At 38.8% G+C, this 22,876-nt stretch overlaps 1 protein-coding gene across 2 annotated transcripts in view; it reads right to left on the bottom strand.

Moving 5' to 3' along the window:
• Positions 1-14,299: 14,299 nt before the first annotated feature.
• Kpna4 (karyopherin subunit alpha 4) overlaps positions 14,300-22,876 on the bottom strand; it is a 55,821-nt gene continuing 47,244 nt past the window's right edge. For both annotated transcript variants that reach the window (XM_027391774.2, XM_027391773.2), the window contains 2 exons: positions 19,127-19,221; positions 14,300-16,251 (listed from right to left, as the gene is read on the bottom strand). In XM_027391774.2, coding sequence (XP_027247575.1) covers positions 16,153-16,251; positions 19,127-19,221 — 194 coding nt within the window. In that variant the 3' untranslated portion in view covers positions 14,300-16,152. The remainder of the gene's footprint in view (positions 16,252-19,126; positions 19,222-22,876) is intronic.

Raw genomic sequence — 22,876 nt, 5'->3', positions numbered from 1 at the left:
TCTGCCTGCATGTATGCCTGAATGCCAGAAGAGGGCACCAGATCTCATTATAGATGGTTGTGACCAAAAGAGGACCCCCTAAGCATAACGGTACATGCCTGTAACTGACTTCTCTTGAGACAAGGAAGGAAAATCAAAAGTTCAAAGCCACCCTCAGTCACATACTACACCAAGAGGGGGAGATAACTTCAAGAAAGTTCTAAGGATATACACATACGTATAGTCTAAGACTATTTTAAATCATGTTTATGGGTATGTTTATGGATGTGAATGTGAGTGACTCTGAAGAAAGGACATTGGACCCCGAGTCATCAGCTGTTGATGTGGGTGCTGAGAACCAAATCTGTTTCTTTGCAAGAGCAGCAAATGCCGTTAGCCATTGAGCCATATCTCCAGCCTCAGAAAGCTTTATTTTTTAATCCACAGATGTCTCATCTATTATCTTCAGTACTATCAATTTTTGTATTGCTTTTTCTCTTTGAGACAGTCTCTTGTAGACGAGGACTGGCTTCAAAATCAGGTAGTATATTTTCATTTCTGCAGAGCTCAGTGGGTTGAGGCACAGGAAATGAGCTTGTGGCCAAGCCATCAGCCTGAACTACAAAGATTTGAATGGCAATGTATTTCAAGATGCTGTCTTGATTCACACAGTTACAGATAATAAGGGAGATGGGTTGGATGGAAAACCAATCTTTTATTCTCACGTATATGTATTTTTGATGTGCAGGTGTGCTGACTAGCTTTATGTCAACTTGTCACAAACTAGAAGTCATTTTGGAAGAGGGAACCTCAACTGAAAAATGCCTCTGCCTGATTGTCCTGTGGTGTGTTTTCTTGATTGGTGAGTGACATGGGAGGCCCACTAAAGGGGGCAGTCCTTTTGTATATATGTTTCTCTTATTGGTTGATGAATAAAACACTGTTTGGCCAGTAGCCAGGCAGGAAGCATAGGTGGGGCTACCAGACCAAGAGAAGGCTGAGGAGAGTAAGGCAGAGAGAGGCCATGGGAGACGCCATGCTGCCAAAGGAGTAACATGCCACACAGCCTCATGGCAACACACAGATTAATAGAAATGGGCTAATAATTAAGACAGAGTTAGCCAATAAGAAACCTGAGCCATCAGCCAACGTTTTATAATTAATATTAAGTCTTTGTGTGTTTATTTGGGGCTAAAAAGCTGTGGGACCAGGTGGGACAGAAATCTCCATCTACAGCCCACCAGGAGGGCCCATCCCTCAGCTTGTGGTCCTATGTGCTATAAGAAATCAGGTTGCAAAAGCCATGAAGAGTGAGCCAGGAAATCACACTTCCACTTTCTCTACATCAGTTTCTATCTCCATGTACTGTTCTGATTAAATTCTTTCTTTGATTTCTGCAATGGACTGTGATGTGAAACTTTAAAGTGACACAAACCCTTTGTTCCCCAAGTTGTTTACAGTCCTAGTATTTTATCACAGCAATAGAAACCTAACTAAGACAGCATTATGATCTAAGGCAGCACACACGAGCACATGAGCTCGTGAAGATCAAAAACTGACACCAGGTATCTTCATAATCACTCTTTTTATATATTGAGGCAAGCTCTTTTATTTGTAGAACATGCCAGTTCAGCTAGTGCAGCTAGCTGGCTTTTTCAGGAGACTGCCTTGTCTCCTCCCCCCATGCACTGGGATTACTGGTGGACCACTGTTCACCAGGCCTTTTATGTGGGTGCTGAAGATCTGAACTCTGGCTTCATGTTTGCATAGCAAGCACTTTACACACTGAGGCATTTCTTGGGGGGGGAGGGGCAGGTTTTGAGACAGGGTTTCTCTTTGACTTTGGAGCCTGTCCTGGAATTAGCTCTTGTAGACCAGGCTGGTCTTGAACTCACAGAGATCCGCCTGCCTCTGCCTCCCGAGTGCTGGGGTTAAAGGCATGTGCTGCTACTGCCCGACCCACTGAGGCATTTCTTGAGCCCCCAAAACAATCTGTTTGTGTCCCTGTTGGTCTTGGGTTTCTATTTTGTTGCTGTTTGTTTTTGCTGTGGCTGTCCTGGAACTCACTCTGTAGATCAGGTTGGCCTGAAACTCAGAGATCTGCCTGCCTCTGCCTCTTGAGTGCTGGGATTAAAGACATGGGTCAACACACCTTACTAGTCTTGGGTTTCTTCTTGTTGACCTTTATCAACTCTTGAAATCTAGAAAGTGCAGAAGCCCCACACAGAAAGTGCTGGGGCTATAGCTCCAATGTACAAGTGCTAGTCTTGTATGCACAAGACTAATCAAACAAATGGGGGGTGGGTAGGATGAAGGAAACATTGACTTGCATTTGCATTGACAATATTTTGGGATACAGCTCAGTGGTAGAGCATTTTACTGCAGAAAGTATAAATGGGTACATCAAGTCAAGATGGTATTGGCCTGAACTGGATTCCCCAGGAAACTCTGAATCAGATCAAGAAGGTAAGGATGTCTAAGAAGCAGGCACAGAAGGGATGGGCAGATTGGATAAGCAAATGTTCCTTTAGACAACAAATCAGCTATACATATTCTGCCCTAATGTTTTTCAGCCTGATTGGAGTTAGCACAGAGAAACCACAGCACCACAGAGAGTAACTTTTCACACTCAGACTAAAGGACCAGTGTATGGCAACACTATTACTCAACATACAGCACATTAATTTCTCTAAATTTGGTTTTTCAGACATGAATATCTCTGTGTGCACATATGAATGTCTGAAAGCAGTTGCTTTTACATAATCAGTGACAAACTATCTGAAGCATGCCTTTAGTGCTAGTATCTGGTCTTTTTTGACACTTTCTGACTTTTGCTCCTAAATTCAATGAGCATTTGACGTCAAAATGATTATAGATCTCCTGCCTTGAACTATCTCCAAAGTGAGAGCACAAATTAGCATCATCACATCTTCATTGTCTTCCTTTTCTGTACCCACCCGTAAGCCCCTCAAAGGCCACCCTTTGAGGGTGGGACTTGCTTCAGTTTCTACTGTGTTCATGTTTTTATTTTGACTTACTCTTTTGACATTTAGAATAGACAATTATTTTCAGGTGTTGTAAGCAGATGTCTTTGGTGATAGGTACATTTGGAAACATACCATTTGGAAAGGCATCTTTTTTTTGTTTGTTTTCTGAGCAGTAATTTTCAACTATTTAAAATATTCTGCAAACCATGTTATAAACAGATGCTATCATTCAGTATTGTTTTTCTGTTTATAAAACATAAACACAGGCAGTGTTGATTTGAATCATTTAAGGGCCCTAGAATCTTCGGAATGGCAAAGAGCACTGGCTTCACCTGAAGTCACCAGCCATATTAGCCACTAATAAGAATAGCCTGTCTGGGTGGTGGTGGAGCACGCCTTTAATCCCAGCACTCAGGAGGTAGAGGCAGGCTGATCTCTGTGAGTTTGAGGACAGCCTGGTCTACAGAGAGAATTCCAGGACAAGCTCCAAAGCAATACAGAGAAACCCTGTCTAGAAAAAAAAAAAAAGAATGTTTTAGGTGGTGAAATGACACTTATTTGTAATCCCAGCACTCAAGAAGAGGAAGGAGAATCTTAACCTGGAGCCAGTCTGGCCTATAAGGTCAAACTCTGTCTCCAAAACCAAACAAAATCTTAAGAAATTCACTAATTCCATGATTACTGTGTAATGAGGCCACATTGCATTAGAAGGCTGAAGGCTCTGGAAGGTATTTACACACATACATATATATATATATATATATATATATATATATATATATATATATACACTCATATATACACACATATATATGTATACATTCATATAGATACATATACATACATACATACAGAAATTGTGTGCCATAAACAGAATGGCTAAAGCCTGGGTAAATTTGGAAATATGCTAAGTACATACATTTGTGTACACAATTAGAAACTCAAGGAAAAAAAACACCACTAAAGGCAAAACTCCAAGTACAATGAAAACTTATGCATGGCAAGATTTTGCAGAACTAATGGAATTGAAGAGTAATGAAACATTTGTCATTTGCCCTTGCCACTGAAAGTAGCACAGGCCTGTTGTGGAATATTATGTTAAAGTGTGTTAGATTTCTTCCTACTGCTTTTGTTTACAACGCAAAAACACGCTCTATTTGCTTGATTAAATAAAATAAATATGTGGTGAGGAGGTTGCATTAGCAACTGACTGACAGGAAGTGGTAGGGAGGAATCAGGTGTAGTGAGTGCTCTTACCTAGGAGCAGAGCAGAAGGTCTCCTGGGTTTTGGGGAGACTCAAGCAAGGAGAGAAGGTTAGCTACTTGCTATTCAGCCTTTCTGAGTGAGCAGAATTTTACCTCAACCTTTGAATCCTGACTTCTACAGAGGAGTAGAGAGATCTAGATAAAGTTACCCTTAGTGGCTTTGAGAGCTGGTGTGTGAAGGAACAGAATTCCTGCTGGCGGTGGCCCTTGCTGTGGAACACTGTTAGCAGTGGAGTTGCAGTTGCCGATTAGGACAGCAATTGCTTAATTCAGCCACTGAATTGGGTGAAAAACAACACAGGCCTTGTTATAATAAATGTATAGAGGTGTAAATAATATGATCTGAACATAGTGAGGGCTCTTCCTCTAATGAGAGGCTTGGTTTGCCCAACTCCAAACACACTACAAACCACAGAATTACGTACTTTAAGTGAATTTCATGTCATTCCAATAAAGTTTTCCCTTCATTTTAAAAAAGTAATGCAAATAAAACCTGTGAGACAGAAAAGGAGGGAGTGGTGAGGAAATTAGGAAACTCTGTTTACATGTCCAGGAGTTCAGAGATAACAAAGAAAACTGATACCATAGACAGAAAGGGTTAAATGTGTAGAGTACTGGCCTTGAGATAGAGTTCATGGCTAAATGCTGGCATAGCATGCTCAAGACTCTGGTTTTGATCCGGAAATTCCCCACCCAAGAAAGAATAAGGAAAGAAAGGAACCAATAAAAATACTTTTAAAAATACCTCAGTAAATATTCTAAGAAAGGGAGTGGAAGATATTATTAATGAGCTCAATTTTTATGTCTTTTGTCTTCCATGCTACAGTTAAAGCATAATACTTAAATTGGTAAAAATAAGCAGCATAAAAAGAAAAAATAAGACAGATGTGGTGCCACATGTCTTTAATCCCAACACCTGGGAGGCAGAGGCAGTTAGATCTCTGAGTTTGAGGCCAACCTGGTATACAGAGCAAGTTTCAGGAGAGCTGGGACTACACAGAAATCCTATTTAAAAAATAAAAAAAGAAAAGAAAAAGAAAGACCCCCCCCACAAAACAACAATAAAAAAACACAAACTAAAGAAAAGTAAAGCTACCTGATTTGTTAGCACAAATCTTTAAGCAAAGCTTAGGAGGCAGAGGCAGAACTCTGTGAGTTCAAGGCAAAATTACCTATTGAGAGAAAATGGTAAATAACTTACGAAGCTTTGGATGAAGCCTTGTAGGCAATGAAAGTGGGAGTGAGAGGGAGGCTGAGGCCTTTCCTTACCACCTTTCAGACTATTTCTCTTTCCTTGCATGGGTCTGTAGTTCTTTACTGAAAAAAGAAGAAAGCAACAAAACAGATAATAACGATACAATTAGGAAATAAAATATTCAAAATGCTATCCTGTATGCAAATATATTTCACATGTTTTCAGTCCTCAATTGAGTCCTTAGAAAACATGTCATGGGACAAGATTGCAAAATGTGTTTCTATATAAAGCCTTTAATACTGCCATCTTGTGGTAGCAAAATAATTATGGAAGAAAATTATACAAAACTCTTGCATGATCCAAAATTTAAAAACTGCTTTCTGCTGTGTAGTGAGGCATGCCTATACCCCCATCGGTAGGGAGGCAGAGGAAGGAGGATGGCTTCAAGTTAGAGGCCAGCTTGTTGTACATATTAAATTCCAGGCCAACACAGAGACCCTGTCTCAAATAAAATCAAAACCAAATAAAAGATTTAATGTAACCCCATCCTTCATTCCTGTTTCTTTTTAAACACCTATGTAAAATTGACCTATTTATTAAATGTCTTTAAAAAGCTGTTTAACTTTCACTTTAAATCCCATTTCTGTTCACCCCTCCCCTACCTCCCTGTATCAAGCCTAGGGCAAGTGATCTATGGTTGAGCCACCCTTCAGTTCCCAACAGCAGCATTTTAAAAATGGAAGTATAAGTCATGCTGTAATTGCAGCATATGATGGGGCAGGACTACCAAAAGTTTGAAGTCAGCTTGGGCTATCAGGTGAAGCCTTGTTTCAAAAAAAATAAAAAAGTAATAGCACAATTAGTTTCTATGAATTCACTAGTTTTTTGAATGTTAAAAGGAAATAATTGTGAAAACACAACAATCAAAATGTATCCATCCTCCCTGAGGGTTTCTATAGGAACCCCACAGTCCTATAGTTCCTACAGTCATCTATTTCTGCTTTCTTACTGCATGGCAACCACTCACTGCTCAGTGTTTAAGTTTTGCCTGTTCCAGATTATATTACAGTGTGATGGCATTTAAGTAGCACAATGTGATGCCCTTGGATTTGGCTTCCTCCACTCAGCTAACCTTTCTCGAAATGTACTCATGTTGTATCCCTTTACAGGAGAGTGCTAGTTTATTATATTGGTTCACCAAGTGAATGCACTGTTTCCAGTAAGTTGGACCAACTGCAAGCAGCAAAGATTTGAACACAGGGTTTTTTTGTTTGTTTGGGTTATTTTTTTTTTAATGTGGATAGTTTTCAATTCTCTTGAACATATATCTTGGAGTGGGACTGCTTGGTTGCAAGGTAAACTGCACATGTAAATTCCTAAGAAACTGCAATTCTACTTTGAAAACAAGTTGAATGTCCCATCAGGCATGTGTGAACTCATCAGGCATCCTTAGCAGCAGCAAGACATTCTAATGGCAGGAGTATATAATTTTTGCACATATTTCTTGTGATTAAAGATGAACATCACCTACAATACATGAAATATGTATTTTTTGCTCACATCTTTCCTGAGGTGTCTGTTCAAAGTGTTGGTCATTTAAATTGGTTTTCTAGTTGATTTATATATTGAAGTTTCACCAATTTCCTGCATCAATATTTAAAATTTTCTCTGCCTTAATTTGGAACATGAAGTTAGTCCTACTATAGGACACCCAGCAGAAATGGTTGTAACTGCTCTGAAATTAAAGCACAGGAGATGATCCCCCAGGGCGACTGGGTTCCAGTGATCACAAAAATGGACAGCTAGAGCTCCCAAGTGTCATCTCAACAGTCCTGTCATATCATTTTAGAGCTAGGATAAAGCTTAACACTGAGTCAGCTTATGAAGGAAACTGTTGATATGGTGGCAAAGTAGAACAGACTGGATTTAGAGCTTTGAGATAAAACTTGCTGACAACTGCCCCCGACCCAAAGTGTTGTAGGTGATTCCACTTCATCCCAACTTCATACAGCCACACTTGGGTCCACCTTTAGGACCAACTGCTCTAAAAGCTTCCTCTCCAGGGCTTTGTCTCGGTAACACCCTACAACCCAGATGATAGATTTAAAGGACCAAATTGATAACCCTTCACTCCTAAGTATCACGTGTTGTTCAGCCTGGGTCTGTCTCACTATTCCTGCTGTCAGCGTTTAGGCTCACTTGACTCATTTAAATCGTAACTCCTCCACTTCATGTCAGGGCTAATTACCCATCCTTTCCATATATTAGTTCATTAAAAAGTATGTGTAGGGCTGTAGGTGTGGCTAAGTGGTAAAGCACTTGTTAGCAGGTAGAAGGCCATGGGTTTATTTTGCAGCCTTAATGAGGCAAATAATGAAGACTGAAAAAAAAAAAAAAAAAGACCCAGACTGTTTTATGTTCCTGGCAATAGGCTACACTACTCCTGCTATTACCAACAATATATTAACCCCTCCCCCACCCCCACCATGGTCTCATGTAGCTCTGGCTGTCTTGGAACTCACCATGTGACCAGATTGGTTTTGACCTCAGAGATCTATTTGAATCTTCTTCCAAAGTCCTAGATCGAAGGCAAGCCTTATTTCCTATTTTTGATAGTGGGTACTGAATTCAGGGCCTTGTGCATATTTTTAAAAATACTCTATTTTATGTATGAGTGTTCTATCTACATGCATGCCTTTATCCAGCATAGAGCATCAGATCCAACTAGAGATGGCTGTGAGTCACCAAGTGGTTGCTGGGAGTTGAACTCAGGACCTCTGGAAGAGCAACCACTGCTCTTAACTGCTGAGCCATCTCTCCAGCCTCAGCCTTGTGATACTAAGCAATGCTCTATCATTGAAGTACAACTATGTTATGCATTTCCTTTTCCATTTCACAAAAATGGAAAAGGTTGGCAGAGGGCAGAGGTTGGGTATGATAGGGTACTCCAATAATCCTAGCACATGGGAGATGGAGGGAAGTTCTCAACTTAAGGCCATTCTGAGTCACAAAGCAAGACCTTATCTAAGAAAAAGCTGGAAAGCCATAGAACTCAAACAGAGAAGCAGTGTTTAAGTGGCTACAGAGGCAGAGGTCAGGGTCATATTGATTCCTTGTGCACTGCTGTCCAGGCAAACTTGTAATTATGTGGTGATGTGGTCAATCAGCACTGCATCACCAATCAATTTCATACTATACCAATTACTCACCTTTATGATTTGGGCTCTTTATGCAAAATGTATTATAATGGAAAATTATTTCAATAAATGACATTTCAAAAACTGAGTTGTGCCATTAGTTTTAGAACACATGAGGTTGCCTCTGTTACATAGTACAGAAAGTGGTATTGGAAAACACACAAGGATTTGTTTCCATATCCAGTGAATGCCAGACATCCTGGTTGGTCATGGAGAAAAGGAAACAAGCATTCATCTGTTAAGGAATAATGTCTCTTTTCTTCCTACAGAAGTCTCTTAGACTTTAGAAGTAGTGAAGCAAAATTTAAAAGTTCCAAGTTGAAAAGACTTTTAGGTAGTCATGTGAGAAGTTACATCATTATCACACACTTTTATTGAGTGCCCATAGAATTCACGGCACATTCATAGTGTTTACATAGCTTTGCTGTTTTGCTGACCTTGCCCTTAAGGAGCTTACAATCTAGCGGGAGAAAGACAAGAAACGCAGGTGTGAAAGCAATGAGTGAACAGACACCACAGACTGAAAAATCACCATCAACATAAAACACATATTGCAAAATGAGTCAATGGGGATGGGAAGGATGGTAGATAGCCTTGGCTGTATTCCTGACTTCCTGAAGAACATAGGTTTAAAATATCCAAGGGAGAAGACTGAAGTTAAAAAAAACAAACAAACCAGGCTACAAGTGAGATAACTTGTCCCTTCCTCCCTGTACCTGGGAGCACAAGGACTGCAGGGATAGTGATAATGGGGGACAGTTTTCAGTATTCTTAGCACCTCTAACCACAGTGGATTTGGATGAGAACAAAGCCTCTATTTAGACAACAATCCTCAACTGGTTCAAAGGAGAATAAGAAAGTTTCTCCGTACCAGCTCTATTACATATGTAATGTTTCAGGTTAAATGTTTAAGATCACCAGAGATGCCACTATGTTAAAGAGACCAATAGGCCAGCTATGAAAATACAGATGTGGCCAAACTGCAGGAGTTACATAGGTGGTGCACTGGCAATACTGGGAGCTACCAGATTTGTTGAAGATTTCGCCTGTTCATGAAGGCAGCACATTGGCAAATCAAAAGGGAAGCAGAGGTAGAAGCTGTTTCATGAAGAGTTGAACAGAAGTAAAACCCTTAATACTGTAGGAGAGGTTATCTACTACTGTGAGTTAAATCATGGAAACTTTACATTTTTCTTTGGAAAAAAGACTTTTTTTTTTTTTTTAGTCAAGCTAGAGAGTTAGATAGAATTAGTATATCCCCAAACGGTAAAAAGGCAGGTTTGGGATGTAGCTCAGTGGTGTTCTGCATGCGCGACACATACACCCGAGCACACACACAATAAAAATACACTGAAGGGCTCAGAGGGATGCAGAGGGGCACTGAGGTGGAAGGCAATCAACTACAGATTGATTATACCATAAAAACTTGTAGATTATTAGATATTCCTAACAGCTTTTTCTAATTAGGAGTAAAAGCAGATTGGAGGAATCTTTGGGTAAAATTAGCAATTATAGTTTTAATCCCAGCAGAGGCAGAGGCAGAGGCAGAGGCAGAGGCACAGAGGCAGGCAGATCTCTGAGTTCAAGGTCAGCCTGGTCTACAGAATGAGTTCCAGGACAGGCTCCAAAACTACAGAGAAACACTGCCTTGGGGGTAAGGGACAGCAAGTATAGTCAAAGAGTCCATTAGCTACTGCTATTGTTTGTGTCTCTTAAGCCTTTACCCATTCAGAGGCATTGAGGCTGACAACTTAATCCAACAGTGGTATTTATAGGTGGGGCATTTGGAACTTGGTAAGACTAGACAAAGTCATTAGAGCCTTCATGATGCAATGTTTGTGGGCTAAGAAGATATCAGGCCAAAGAACCACCTCTTGTCATGTGAAACTTTTGATTACCAGAGGATGGCTATCACTAGATGTAGCCCTTTGGACCCAAGGTAAAACTCTTTAAAACTTCCCCAGTTTGAGGTATTCAATTATTAAGAGGAAATAAAAAACCACACCAACACAGCTATCCAGATCAGAAGTCAAATACAGTTAGGGAAAATAAGGACACAAGGTTTAAGAGTTACAGAAAAAGAAATGTAAATATATATTCTATTATATATTCATATATATGTGGGGGGGGCGTGTGGAGGCAGTCATGGAGGTCAGAGGCCAACTTTTGAGAGTTTTTCTCCTTCTACCAAGTCGGTTTCAGGGATCAAACTCAGGTCATCAGGCTTGGTGTTAAGCACCTTTACCCTGTGAGCCATCTCACCAGGCCCAAATTTCTTAAAAGGATTACAAGTAAAAGAACCAACAGTTTAAAAAGGCTAAGTAACTTGGGATAGGCAGCATACTTTGAGATACAGGGGAGATGAAATCTGTGGAGAAAAGACAAGAAACAGCAGAGAGCATCAGCAACAACAAGGGACTGCTGCAGCCCATGGTGGCAGGCACTTTTTGTATACTCAGCAGGTCTCACAGATGCTATTAAACTAATGTCAGAAAAAAGAACAGCATGACAGTCATCCAGAGCAAAATTTCTGTTAAAGCCCTGTTATTTTTAGGACTATTCAGGTTTAATGGAATTGCTAGAAAAAGCTGTTAATTCTATCTTTCCCATGACTAATGCAGTATTAAAAAAAGTCCAGCAGACAACTACTTCTGATCACACTGCTAGGCTTTACAGCAATCTTTATTGAAGAGTTAATGTGCATTACACAAGAAAACGCAGTGGCATGTGCCAGTAAGCTCAGCTTTCGTGGAGGCTGAGGCATGAAGATGGTATGAGCAGAAAAATAGAGGCCTGTTCTCAGCAACACAGTGAAAACTATTTTTTTTTTTAAAGGTTGTTCTATGGCCACCAATGCGCACTGTGATTTAGACACCTATGTAGCAACATTTATGTGTGTATTTTAAATAAAGCACACACACACACACACACACACACACACACACACACACACACACACACACCACCACCACCACCACCACCACCACCACCACCACCACCACCACCACACACACCTCTCATACATATATTTGCAGTGCTAGGATAATATCCAAGACTCCTCACATGCCAGGCAAGTGTCATAAAACTCAACTGTATTCCCAGCCCTAAAACGAACATCTAGTAATGTGTTATTTGAGAAGCTTAAAATTAAAGTGTTCAATTTTTTTAGGCATGGTTTTTCTAGTAAAGCATTTGAATAAGACTGAAGTTATCTGGATTTTCTAATATTAAATTACTGGGAAACATTTACTATATCTTGCCAAGTAAACAAGTAAAAATGGTATAAGAATCTAGATTTCTAACATAGCAATAATTTAAAAATAAAATCTACACATTAAAAAGGTTTGACTAAAGCTGAGTTTCATTTGCATAAACTTTTTTTTGCATTGGTTTACAAATTTAAATAGTTAATTGAAAACACTGCATGATAGTGGAAGTAAAAACTAGGCCTTAACCTGGTCCTTATGACTTTGGACAATTCCTTCTCCTAACTCTTACTTTAAGATGATTAGGACAGATTATTTTATTCTATAATTTATGAACTCCTACAAATTCCAACACCACTACATGCAAACTGCATAACTTTGGGGGTAAGCCAAACTAGAGTTTTTGTTGGTAATCTTAATGAAAAATTTAGCTTGTACTGTATGGGAATAATCACTTCTAAGTATTCCAACTCTGACACTTTGTAGTTTTTTTAACATGTAGAATGTACAATGGTCCCCAAGTATACACACTTTGTACCATACCTTCCCAATAGAGGGTAGGATCTGTCAATCTAATGGACAATTCCTCTTGGAATGGGCCAGAATGCATCAAATGTGGAAGGAGTTTTCAACTGTAATAAAGATACCTATTTAGTTTGGTTTAGTTGGGGCTTACTCAAAGGGAACTTACCCTGGGGAATGAGGGACCTAACCTTATCAAGCCAGCCCTTTAAGAGGGCACGGGCCTCCCCTGAGATCCGAAAGTCTGGTAGTCTTGAAGCAGCCAGGAGCTCTACTGCTATAAGGAAAGAGTTGTGTTACATGAGCACATAGAGTAAGAGCCATGCTTCAGATGAAACTGTAGCCTTCCTTGTAAGGCCCTGAGCAGAGATCTAGTCAAACTTTAACTAGATTCCAGACCCACAGAAACTGTGAAACAACAAACATATGTCATGTTCTAGGGCAACAAGCTTGAGGTAATTAGTTATTAGTCTTAAAAGACAAAACTTCATTTATTTCTAACATTTCGTTGAAGCGGAAAGAAAATCAGATATGAGTGTACTGTAAGTTATACTGATGATACAACAAATCCAGTCATTTCAGACTTTTAAAGAATCAAAAAGTACCCTCACCCTATGAAGTGTAGTCAAGGTAAACCTAACTAAACTTTTCCAGGTACAATTCAATGATGTGTAGATAGCTTCAATATAGAAATGCTCTAGGTTTGGCCTAGCGCAATATAAAAACTTTTCAGTTCCACCATAAACAATATAAAAAATATCAGTTCCACCATAACACACAACTACTGATACCTTTCAAAAATCCCGCTATATAAATAAAATTAAGACAGGGTTTCTCTGTGTAGATAATAGCCCTGGCTGTCCTGGAGCTCATTCTTTATACCTGGCTGGCCTCCAGAGATCCTCCACTTGCTTCTGCTGGGATTAACAGCATGCACCACCATGTCTGGCTATGATAAACAGTACTTTTGAAAGTGTATTTTAGACTAGGGCTACTCACACATCTTAACACAAAATTTTAATTTTTGTAGCACTTGAACGGGACTTGGTGTCAAAAATGGCAGTTTAAGAACATGAAAAAATAACATTTAGCTTATTAGACTTACTACTCTATTTCATCAATATAATGGTTTTTGCTAAAATTAAATCAATTTCCTAGATCACTGGAGAATTTTTAAAAAGTTGTGTTCATATGGGACACATTTCAGATACAGAAAAGCACACCATAGAATTCTAGAAAAATCAATGTCCCATAGAGATCACAGTTACAAACAAGTATTTAGACCTTCAGGTAGCCCTTAGAGACGTGAATGTTGTTCCCACACATTTGAATTCCTGAAGTACGGTTTCATGACAATATAGCCTGGATTTAAACTTGGTAATTCTCCTACCTGAGCTTTCTGAGAGCTGAGATTACAGGCCTATGACACCATGCTCAGGTATCTATCAGGATTATATATATATATATATATATATATATATATATATATATATATTGCATAACTGGCCTAGTACAAGCTCACTGATTACTAAAAAATAGTAATTATAAGGTAGTATATGCTCACCTTCCCAGAATTCACACTTTCTGCAACCCCCCCCCCAAAAAACCCCAGGTCTTGTATGTAATCTATCATTTGGAGTCTCATGTTGGCTATGTCACTATTTAAAATATAGCTCAAGCTGTTTCTTAATCCTATTACTTGGGAAACTGAAGGCAGGTCAAAACCTTGGTGTTGACAGGGAGAAAGTACAAGTAGAGATGATATCAACTGAACAAATTCTGTGGACTGAAATACTAACACACCCAGAATGAAATTAGTTTATGACATGTCTCATGTTGGTTCTAGGAAAAAAGGCTTAAGACAGACAAGAAGCTAACAGAAGCCACTGAGGTATACTCTAACTTAATATTAAATAGAAAAAGAAATCCACACCACACACACACACCCCATGTAAAACATTGCTTTAAGTTTTAATGTTTATTTCCCCAAGACAGCCTAGCCTGTAGTCTACTTGGATAAATTTTACAAGCTAGTTTTCTGCTGCTTCTAGTTTTAAACTTTAACCATGTTTTTGATGACAAGGAATGCTGCAAAAATACTCTAGTTCAACAAAGAGTTATGATCACAAAATAATTTTTATCCATTCTACAGTGTTTCAGAATTACCAGTTGATTTTTAAACACAAAGTAGATATAGATGCTAATGGTGGCTAACCTGGTATGTTTCTTATAGCAAATTGTTGTTCATGCAACATTTGTGCTCAAAGGGGAAGGCACAGGATTTCCTACAATGAGCCACCTTATAAAGAGTTCTTTTTGTACAAATTAATTTATGACATATTTAATTTAGTGTGCGTAACCTCAAAACTGAGGTATTATTCCAATTTATAAAAACCACTTGCATAACTTTTATGCAAGTTTTAAAAATACAAAGTTTTCTCCCTAAAGTGGCTCAAAATAGATTGTTCATGGCTGCCTACATCTAAGATAAAAAGATTCTAAAACAATTAAACAGATTAGGCATATTATTAAAGGTGTTCAAACCATTACTTGATTTGTACATCTACTCAAACCTCTTCATCGGTCTTTATTCAGCAGTACATATGCACCAAATTCCATTTTAGAAGTTTCCATATCATTTTCATAGAAAACAAAGTTTGAAAACAAGTTAACATTTAAACACAGCACGGTATTCTATCACAACTGAAACTTTTCTTCTTTACAGGACTCAACAAAATCTAAAAATGAACTATGCTGTAATTTACCTCATGCAAAGATCTTTTATGTTATCTCTGAAAATGAAAAGAATGGCTTTTAAAGCACATTTTATACTATTATGGCAACTTGTGTACTGCAACACAGTCTATTGTGAGGGAAATTTATGATTTATTTCATGCAAAAATCTACACAAATTTGTTTTGATGATATGGAAAGCTTTTCATAGCATCAAACACTCATCTGGTGCAAATGCACAGGGAAACCTTCCTGAAGTTTTCTGACTTGAGAAGCAACTAAAAAAGCTGTACGTACTAGGTAAAGTAAATAAAAACTAAATTAAAAAAGGGGCCGGGGAAGGTAGAGGGAGAATAGAAAACACAGGCTGCAGAGTAAACCAATGTCTGCTGCTAAACCGGTCTTTGTTTTCATGTCCAGTGTACATTAACACTTGTGATCTCACTTTGATGATCTACTAGGTTTGTTATCAGCCCCCTGAAGGCGAATCAAGCTTGCATGCGTCCACATACAGCACTACAACCACACTCTCGTACACAGTCACTCCAAGACTAGGAGTCTGCTTCATGCGTGAAGAGCCCTAGATTTGAAAGATGAACCTGGCTCTCTACCACGGAGCCAGACATTCATTCAACACTGTCCATTCACACACTGCTTCACAGCAAGGCCTGGGCTCATCTTCCTTGACTTATATGGGTATCACTTTTTTGCTTACAAGGCTTGATGATGACAGCACTTCACTTCCCCTCAATTGATAGAGTAAGTCAATGCTCCTTCTTAGGCGCTCAAGACCTGTGACCTGTAGCCCTTTTACTCTCAACCTAGATAAGCATTCATGTCAAGTTCTCCTTACATTGCCACTCATTCTCACTCGCACCCACTCGCCACCTTGACCTCATTTGGGCATTTTCTGTGATTCCAAATGAAATCTTCACATTTTCTCTCCCGATTTAATGCAGCAGCAGATCCCATGAGCCAAGCTTGATGGATCAAACCTTTTTATATATATGTGTAAATATATATATATGTCTCAGTGCTGCATTGTACCTAACATCCACAATATCTTTCTAAAACTGGAACCCCTCTGTTGGTACATTGGCAGATGAATTGAAACCAAATGTTCCTCCTTGAACTGCCTCTGGAACAAGGCTTGGATCTTCATCAATCTGAAGGAAAAGAGAAAAAAAAAAAAACATTGTGATGATTAGCTTTAAGGTACACAAAAACTGAATTATTGCAGTATTTCCATCACCCTCTAAAAATGTAGACCATATCTAAGTGATGAGTGCCTGCCAGCAATGTACTACCATCCTTTAGAAAGCTGAAATATTTTGTAAACACTTTTCTTTAAGGGATAAGAACAAACAAGAATATACACGATAGAAAGAAACCTTATGGAATAGGAAACTGTAAATGGCCTCAGATTCCAAACTGAGAGGTTAAACAGTGGGACTTACTGTAATTTCTCTCATATTTAGGAAAGAAACGGTATTGGCTTATATTAAACAATGAAAAGAAAAGGTTTCAGGCATGGTGGCACAGTCTGTGACTTTAGCACTTGGGAAGGGAAAGCAGGACTACAGCCACTTCTTGCTTCTTCTATGTAGTGAGTTCTGGGTCAGCCAGCACCACCCCAGAAAAAAAGACTCTGGGCAGCCGGGCGGTGGTGGCACACGCTTTTAATCCTAGTACTAGGGAGGCAGAGGCAGAGGCAGGCGGATCTCTGTGAGTTCGAGACCAGCCTGGTCTTCAAGAGCTAGTTCCAGGACAGCCTCCAAAGCCACAGGGAAACTCTGTCTCGAAAAAACAAAAACAAAAACAAACAAACAAACAAACAAAAGAAAGACCCTGGGTCTCAAAAACACCCGATCCAAAAGCCTCCAACACACAAACATTAGCAGAAAGTAAATGTTCTAATTTTACTTTTGGAATGTATAGGCAGTGTTATTCCTAGCTACAAATTGGGACTTCCAAACTTTCAATTATAAGACACAATTAGCTGGACGGTGGTGGTGCACGCCTTTAATTCCAGCACTTGGAAGGCAAAGGTCGATGAATCTGAGAGTCTGAGGCCAGGCTGATCTACACAAAGAGACCCTGCCTAGAAAAAACAAACCAACAAGCAAACAAGAAAAAAACCGAAAAATATCACAATTAAAGCTATCTACCCATAAGGATATATTCCTTAGGCAGTATGCTTTGTCTGGATTTCTGATGTATTTAACTTAGTATTTAGATAGGATTTAGTATGAAATTTCCTTTTCTATTTTTCTATCTGTTTGGATTATCATGTAGGTATTAGGAATCAAACCTGGATTCACTATGAAAGCAACAAGTGCTCATAACTGCTGAGTGAACTCTCCAGCCTGTTTTTCTATACTGGCATTATTTATTTATTTATTTACTTACTTATGTGGTTATTGTGTGTGTGGGGGAGACATTTCCCAATGTTATGTATGTGGAAGTCAGAGGGCAACCAGGAGAGTTAGTGCTCTTCTATCACATAGGCTGATTCCGGGACTGAGTTCAGATTGTCAGTCTTCCCCTAAGAACCACTTGCTAGTCCTAGTGAGGACATTTCAAAGTGGCCTGTGGGTTTCTTTTTCTAATACTTGACTCTTTTTGGTAATGTGGAAATGTGGTATGAAATTTAGTTCTTAAAATAAAAAGCAAAAACTATAGCTGGGCAGTGGTTATGCATGCCTTTAATCCCAGCACTTGAAAGAGGCAGGTGGATCTCTGTTTAATTCGAGGTTAATCTGGTCTACAGATCAAGTTCCAGGAAAGCCTCCAAAACAATAGAGAAATCCTGTCTCGAAAAAACAAAATAACCACCTTAGGTTATGTTATGTTATGTGCATGGGTATTTTGCCTGAATGTATGTCTGTTTTACCACATGTGTGCTTGGCATGGAGGCCAGAAATGGGTGTTAGATTCCCTGGAACTAGAGTTACAGATGGTTGTGAGTCACTAAGTGGGAGCTGGAAATTGAACTTGGGTCCTCTGGAAGAGGAGTCAGTGCTCTTACCCTCTGAGCCATTTCTCCAGCTCTGAAACTTCTTTCTTGAAAAGTTGGGAAAATCATTTATAGGGTATAGTGGTACATGCCCTATAATCTGAGCACTTGAAAGGCTAGGTAGGAAGACTTTACATAAAGTTCATGGACAGCCAGGCATATATAGCAATACATTTTCTAACAAAATCCAAATAAGTAAACAACCCTTTAATTTCAACTATTATTTAGTGACCACTCCATATATTGCATATGTTACATTTTGATGATTTATTATGCTCATCTTGTCTCTTTATCTTATCTGTTTTTAACTACCAATAAAAAATGACATTTGAAAACATGGACTAACTAAAGTTATAAAGGATTTAATGCAGTTAGACTAGTATTACTGGTTTTGTTTGCTTGCTTTTTTTTTTTTTTTTTTTTTTTTTTGAGACAGGTCTCCAATGCCCTGGTGGCCTTGAATTCCCTATGAAGCCAAAGACAGCCTCTAACTCCTGATCCTTCTTCTGCATCAGCCTCCCAAGCAGTGGGGTTATAGCTGAGTGCCATCATGCTTGGTGCTACTGTTTTTTGTTTTGTTTATAGACAAGTTATTACTAATGTAAAAGTATGAGAATTTACCTGGGTGGTGGTGCCACACTCCTTTAATCCCAGCACTTGGGAGGCTGAAGCAGGCAGATCTCTATGAATTGGAGGCCAGCCTTGTCTACAGAGCAAGTTCTAGTACAGCCAGGGCTACCAAGAAACCCTATCTCAAAAACAAAACAAAAAAGCAAAAAGAAAAACAATAATAACAAAAGTATGAGAACTAGAAAGAAACAGCTTATCTAGTGTAACAAAATTTCTTGTCTGCTTGTTATTGATTTAAACACTGAAATTTGTTTTCAAAGAGAGGGACAATGTTATCCCATCTATGGGTAAGTATATCAAAAAAAAGTATACACATGTATATATTCTAGTTTACTATACTCTTTCATCCAGATTTGCTTAGCATAGAAAACTAGAAATGTATTAAGTATAAGTACATCATCTGAAGAGAAGAACTGGTCAATGATCTCATAGGCCAATTTGTAGATGTCTTCATTTTCATGATTCTGAAGTTGTTCAATTTTCTCCAGTCCTGCAAGAGAATTTATGAAGTGAACAAAGGCAATTAATGTGCCGGAAATAACAAGAACCTTGAAACACACAATGTGATCTTCATACTGTAAAATTGCTGGGTCTACTGTACTGGTAAGTTCTAGCTGAGATTTCATATACAAAGAATACATTTACCTTAAAAAGACTAACAATTTGAGCAACAGCATGCAAATGTATAAATTAATGGGACATCTATTAATTATAGACTGATGGGGGAAGTCTTTTGTACATGTTTATCTTATTAGTTGCTGAATAAAGCACTGTTGGCCATTAGGGAAGCAAGATAGGTGGGACTAGGAGACAAGGAGAACTAATTCTAGGAAATGTAGCAAAGAGAAGTCGCCATGTGATCCAAGCAGGAAGTGACAAACAGTGTGTAGGCAAGAACAAACAGGAAATTGCTCTCTTCCTTTCTTCTCTTCTCTGTGGTGACACTGAACAGATGCAATGTAGACCCCAATGGAATAAGAGGCCTGGACCTTATCTCCAGTAAGATAAGGCCACATGGAAATACTTCCATTATTAGAAATGGGTTAATAATTAAGACTGAGCTAGCAAATAAGAAACCAAAGGCCAACAGGACTTATAACTAATATAGTGTCTGTGGGATTATCTGGGGGCTCTAGGGCTGAGAACTGGCTGGGCCAGAAAACCTCACTTTACAAAATGGCGCCCAATGTGAGGCACAAATTTCCACTTAAAACTTGACAAAAGTTTAAAAAGGGATTTGAGAACTAAAAGAACAGAGACAAACAGAGACTTGAGCAGCTCCCTTAAGGAATCTTCCTGACTCAGCATAGCGGCAAAAAACTGCAAGGCTCTTTTACGAGGCCCTGCTAACAAGTGAATGGTGTACGAGCAGCTGGAAGTGGCAGTGACCACATCTCCAAGTCAGCAACCTGATGCTTGATGGCAGCATAGTCCAAGGCAGTAAGCACAGCTCTCCATGCTGGCAGTAAACATACCCCCTCCATCTTGAAAAGACAGTGGCTAAAATAGCTGCAGCTTTAATTTTAGCAATGTTGTTTAGCAGATAAAACACCAGGTGGCCAGAAAAAGATAAAGATATACATTAAAGACAGATTCAGAGGGAAAAAGTAAAACCTCTAAAGTTTACAATGTGTTTAAAAATATACATAGGCCTGTGAGAGAAAATAAACAGGGTAAAGTAATTAAAAAGAAAAAAAGAAGTAAGAGTAGCTGGGTGCAGTGGTGGCACATGCCTTTAGTCTTGGCACTCAGGAGGCAGAGCCAAGCAGATCTCTGTGATTTCAAGGGCAGCCTGGTGTATAGCATGAGTTCAAGGGCAGCCAAAGCACACAGAGAAACCTTACCTCAAAAAACGGAAAAAGTAAAAGAAATAGAGTATTAAATAAATAAGCCACATAAAGATAGAAAACACACAGTCTGGATACTGTATGCTTCTGTGTTGTCTTTGAATTGTTTGCTGAGGAAATAGCAACAACTGCTAAAAGAAATGCTGCTGGATTAATCCAACTTGTATTTTAAAAATGCCTTGACTTCAAAATTTAAGTATAGGGATATATTACTTTGGAAAAGAGATTTTGTTTCCACGGAAAATGAAAAGCTGTGGATTCCTCCCAGACTAATATGGTTTGATGAAGCAAGACCTCCTGAAGCAGTGTTCCAGGTGACCCAACAGTGAAGACACCTGGGATGATGCAGTCATAGACCACTACAGCCAGGATTTCTGGGTTTTCTTTGGATCTCCATGACAGCACCCCTAAACAGCAGGAAGCACTTTGGCGAGAACAACAATGCCCACGTTCCCAAATATTGTTTATAAATGTTTGTTTTCATTTAAATGGGGTTAGTTATAAATGTAATGATCACAGTCAATCTCTTTTTAAAGGGAAAAAGGGGAATAGGATATAGAAATGAATACTTTCTGTTGGAATGGATTTTCATTTGTTGATACAAATTTATGGTCAGTTTTGTGATATGTATATTTCTCCTCTTGTTTAAATATTATGTTTATACTGATCTTTTAAAATGTAATGTATAATTAAATACAGATTGTATATAGTCACCTATAATAGTCAGAACTTATAGTTAGGTTAGTTAGGTTTTCTAGATATACAGAGATATATTTGAGATGGATAGATATTCTTCAAACCTTTCAAAGACCTTCAGAAAATGGCATTTAAAATGGTTTAGGGTTTTTCTTGACAATGAGAAATGTGCTCCTGGCAGCACCAATCTATGTCAGAGAAGATGATGGGCATCAAAGAAACTCACTATGGAGTTTACTTTCAATATGATAAAACTATCCATTTGGGCAAGAAACTGCTCTTGCCTGGACTGTTTGAATGTTGCTGTATAAACTGGACATGCAGGACCCACAAAAAAGTGACTGCTGAACTTGGAAAACAAGATGGACAGTCCTGAAGGGTTCCTACTTCATGGAAGAGTCTGCCAGACATTCTGCAGAACACAGAGGAAATTAACTGACAAACTGCTAATGGAGGCAGGCAGTTTAAAATCTCCTGCTTCACAGAGAAGTGTGCCAGGCACACTATGGCCTATAGGCTGAAGATGGATGCCCCAACATTACAGAGGAACTTTGGTGACTGTCTAGGCAGCAAGATGTCTCTATCAGTTCTAGAGTTTACATACTATCCTTCTGTGGTCTTTGATGGAGTTGAAGACATAGTTATGGGTATAGTTTTCCTTAGTTAGGATTAAAGACAAATATTTTCTATAAATTTTGCCAAATGTAACGAACTAAATATTATAACTATAGTTCTTACTGGGTAATTGTTTTGTTACATATTTTACTATGTTAAAGTTAAAACCCTTTTTATTTAGATTGAAAAGAGATGATGGGGGAAGTCTTCTGTACATGTTTATTTTATTGGTTGTTGAATAAAGCACTGTTGGTCAATAGGGAAGCAAGATAGGCAGGACTAGGAGACAAGGAGATTTCTGGGAATGTAGTAAAGAGAAGTCGCCATGTGATCCCAGCAGGAAGTGATGTGGCAGGCAGTAATAGAACAAACAGGAAAATCGCTTTCTTCTCTTCTCTTCTCCCCTCCCCTTTTCTCTTTTCTCTTTTCTCTTCAGATACGCTGAGCAGATGAGATGTAGACCCCAACGGAATAAGAGGCCCGGACCTTATCTCCAGTAAGATAAGGCCACATGGAAATACTTACATTATTAGAAATAGGTTAATAATTAAGACTGAGCTAGCAAATAAGAAACCTTAGCCAAAGGCCAACAGTACTTATAACTAATATAGTGTCTGTGTGATTATTTGGGGGCTCTAGGGCTGGGGCACTTGCCAGGCCAGAAAATCTCACTTTACAATAAATCCAACGTTCACAAAAACACTGTAAAATTATTTTTAATTATTAAACATAATAAGCACATCTTTCCATTTCTAGCATCTGCCCAGTCTGTTTTGAGTTAATATGTATGAAAAAGAAACTGAAGATACCAGCAATAAATTCAATAATTCTGTGACACTCACCGCAAACAATCAAGTCAACCACAGTATCTCAGGCGAAGGAGAACTAACTGAACCTTAGTATGTTTACTAAATCATAGACAGGACATTAAAAAATGTATATATATTAAACTTACTGATCTGCTTTATAGAAGTGATGATTTTAAGA

The sequence above is a fragment of the Cricetulus griseus genome, assembly GCF_003668045.3.
Source record: "Cricetulus griseus strain 17A/GY chromosome 1 unlocalized genomic scaffold, alternate assembly CriGri-PICRH-1.0 chr1_0, whole genome shotgun sequence".
In the NCBI taxonomy this organism is placed as follows: domain Eukaryota; kingdom Metazoa; phylum Chordata; class Mammalia; order Rodentia; family Cricetidae; genus Cricetulus; species Cricetulus griseus.
This window is presented reverse-complemented; position numbering and strand designations above follow the sequence as displayed.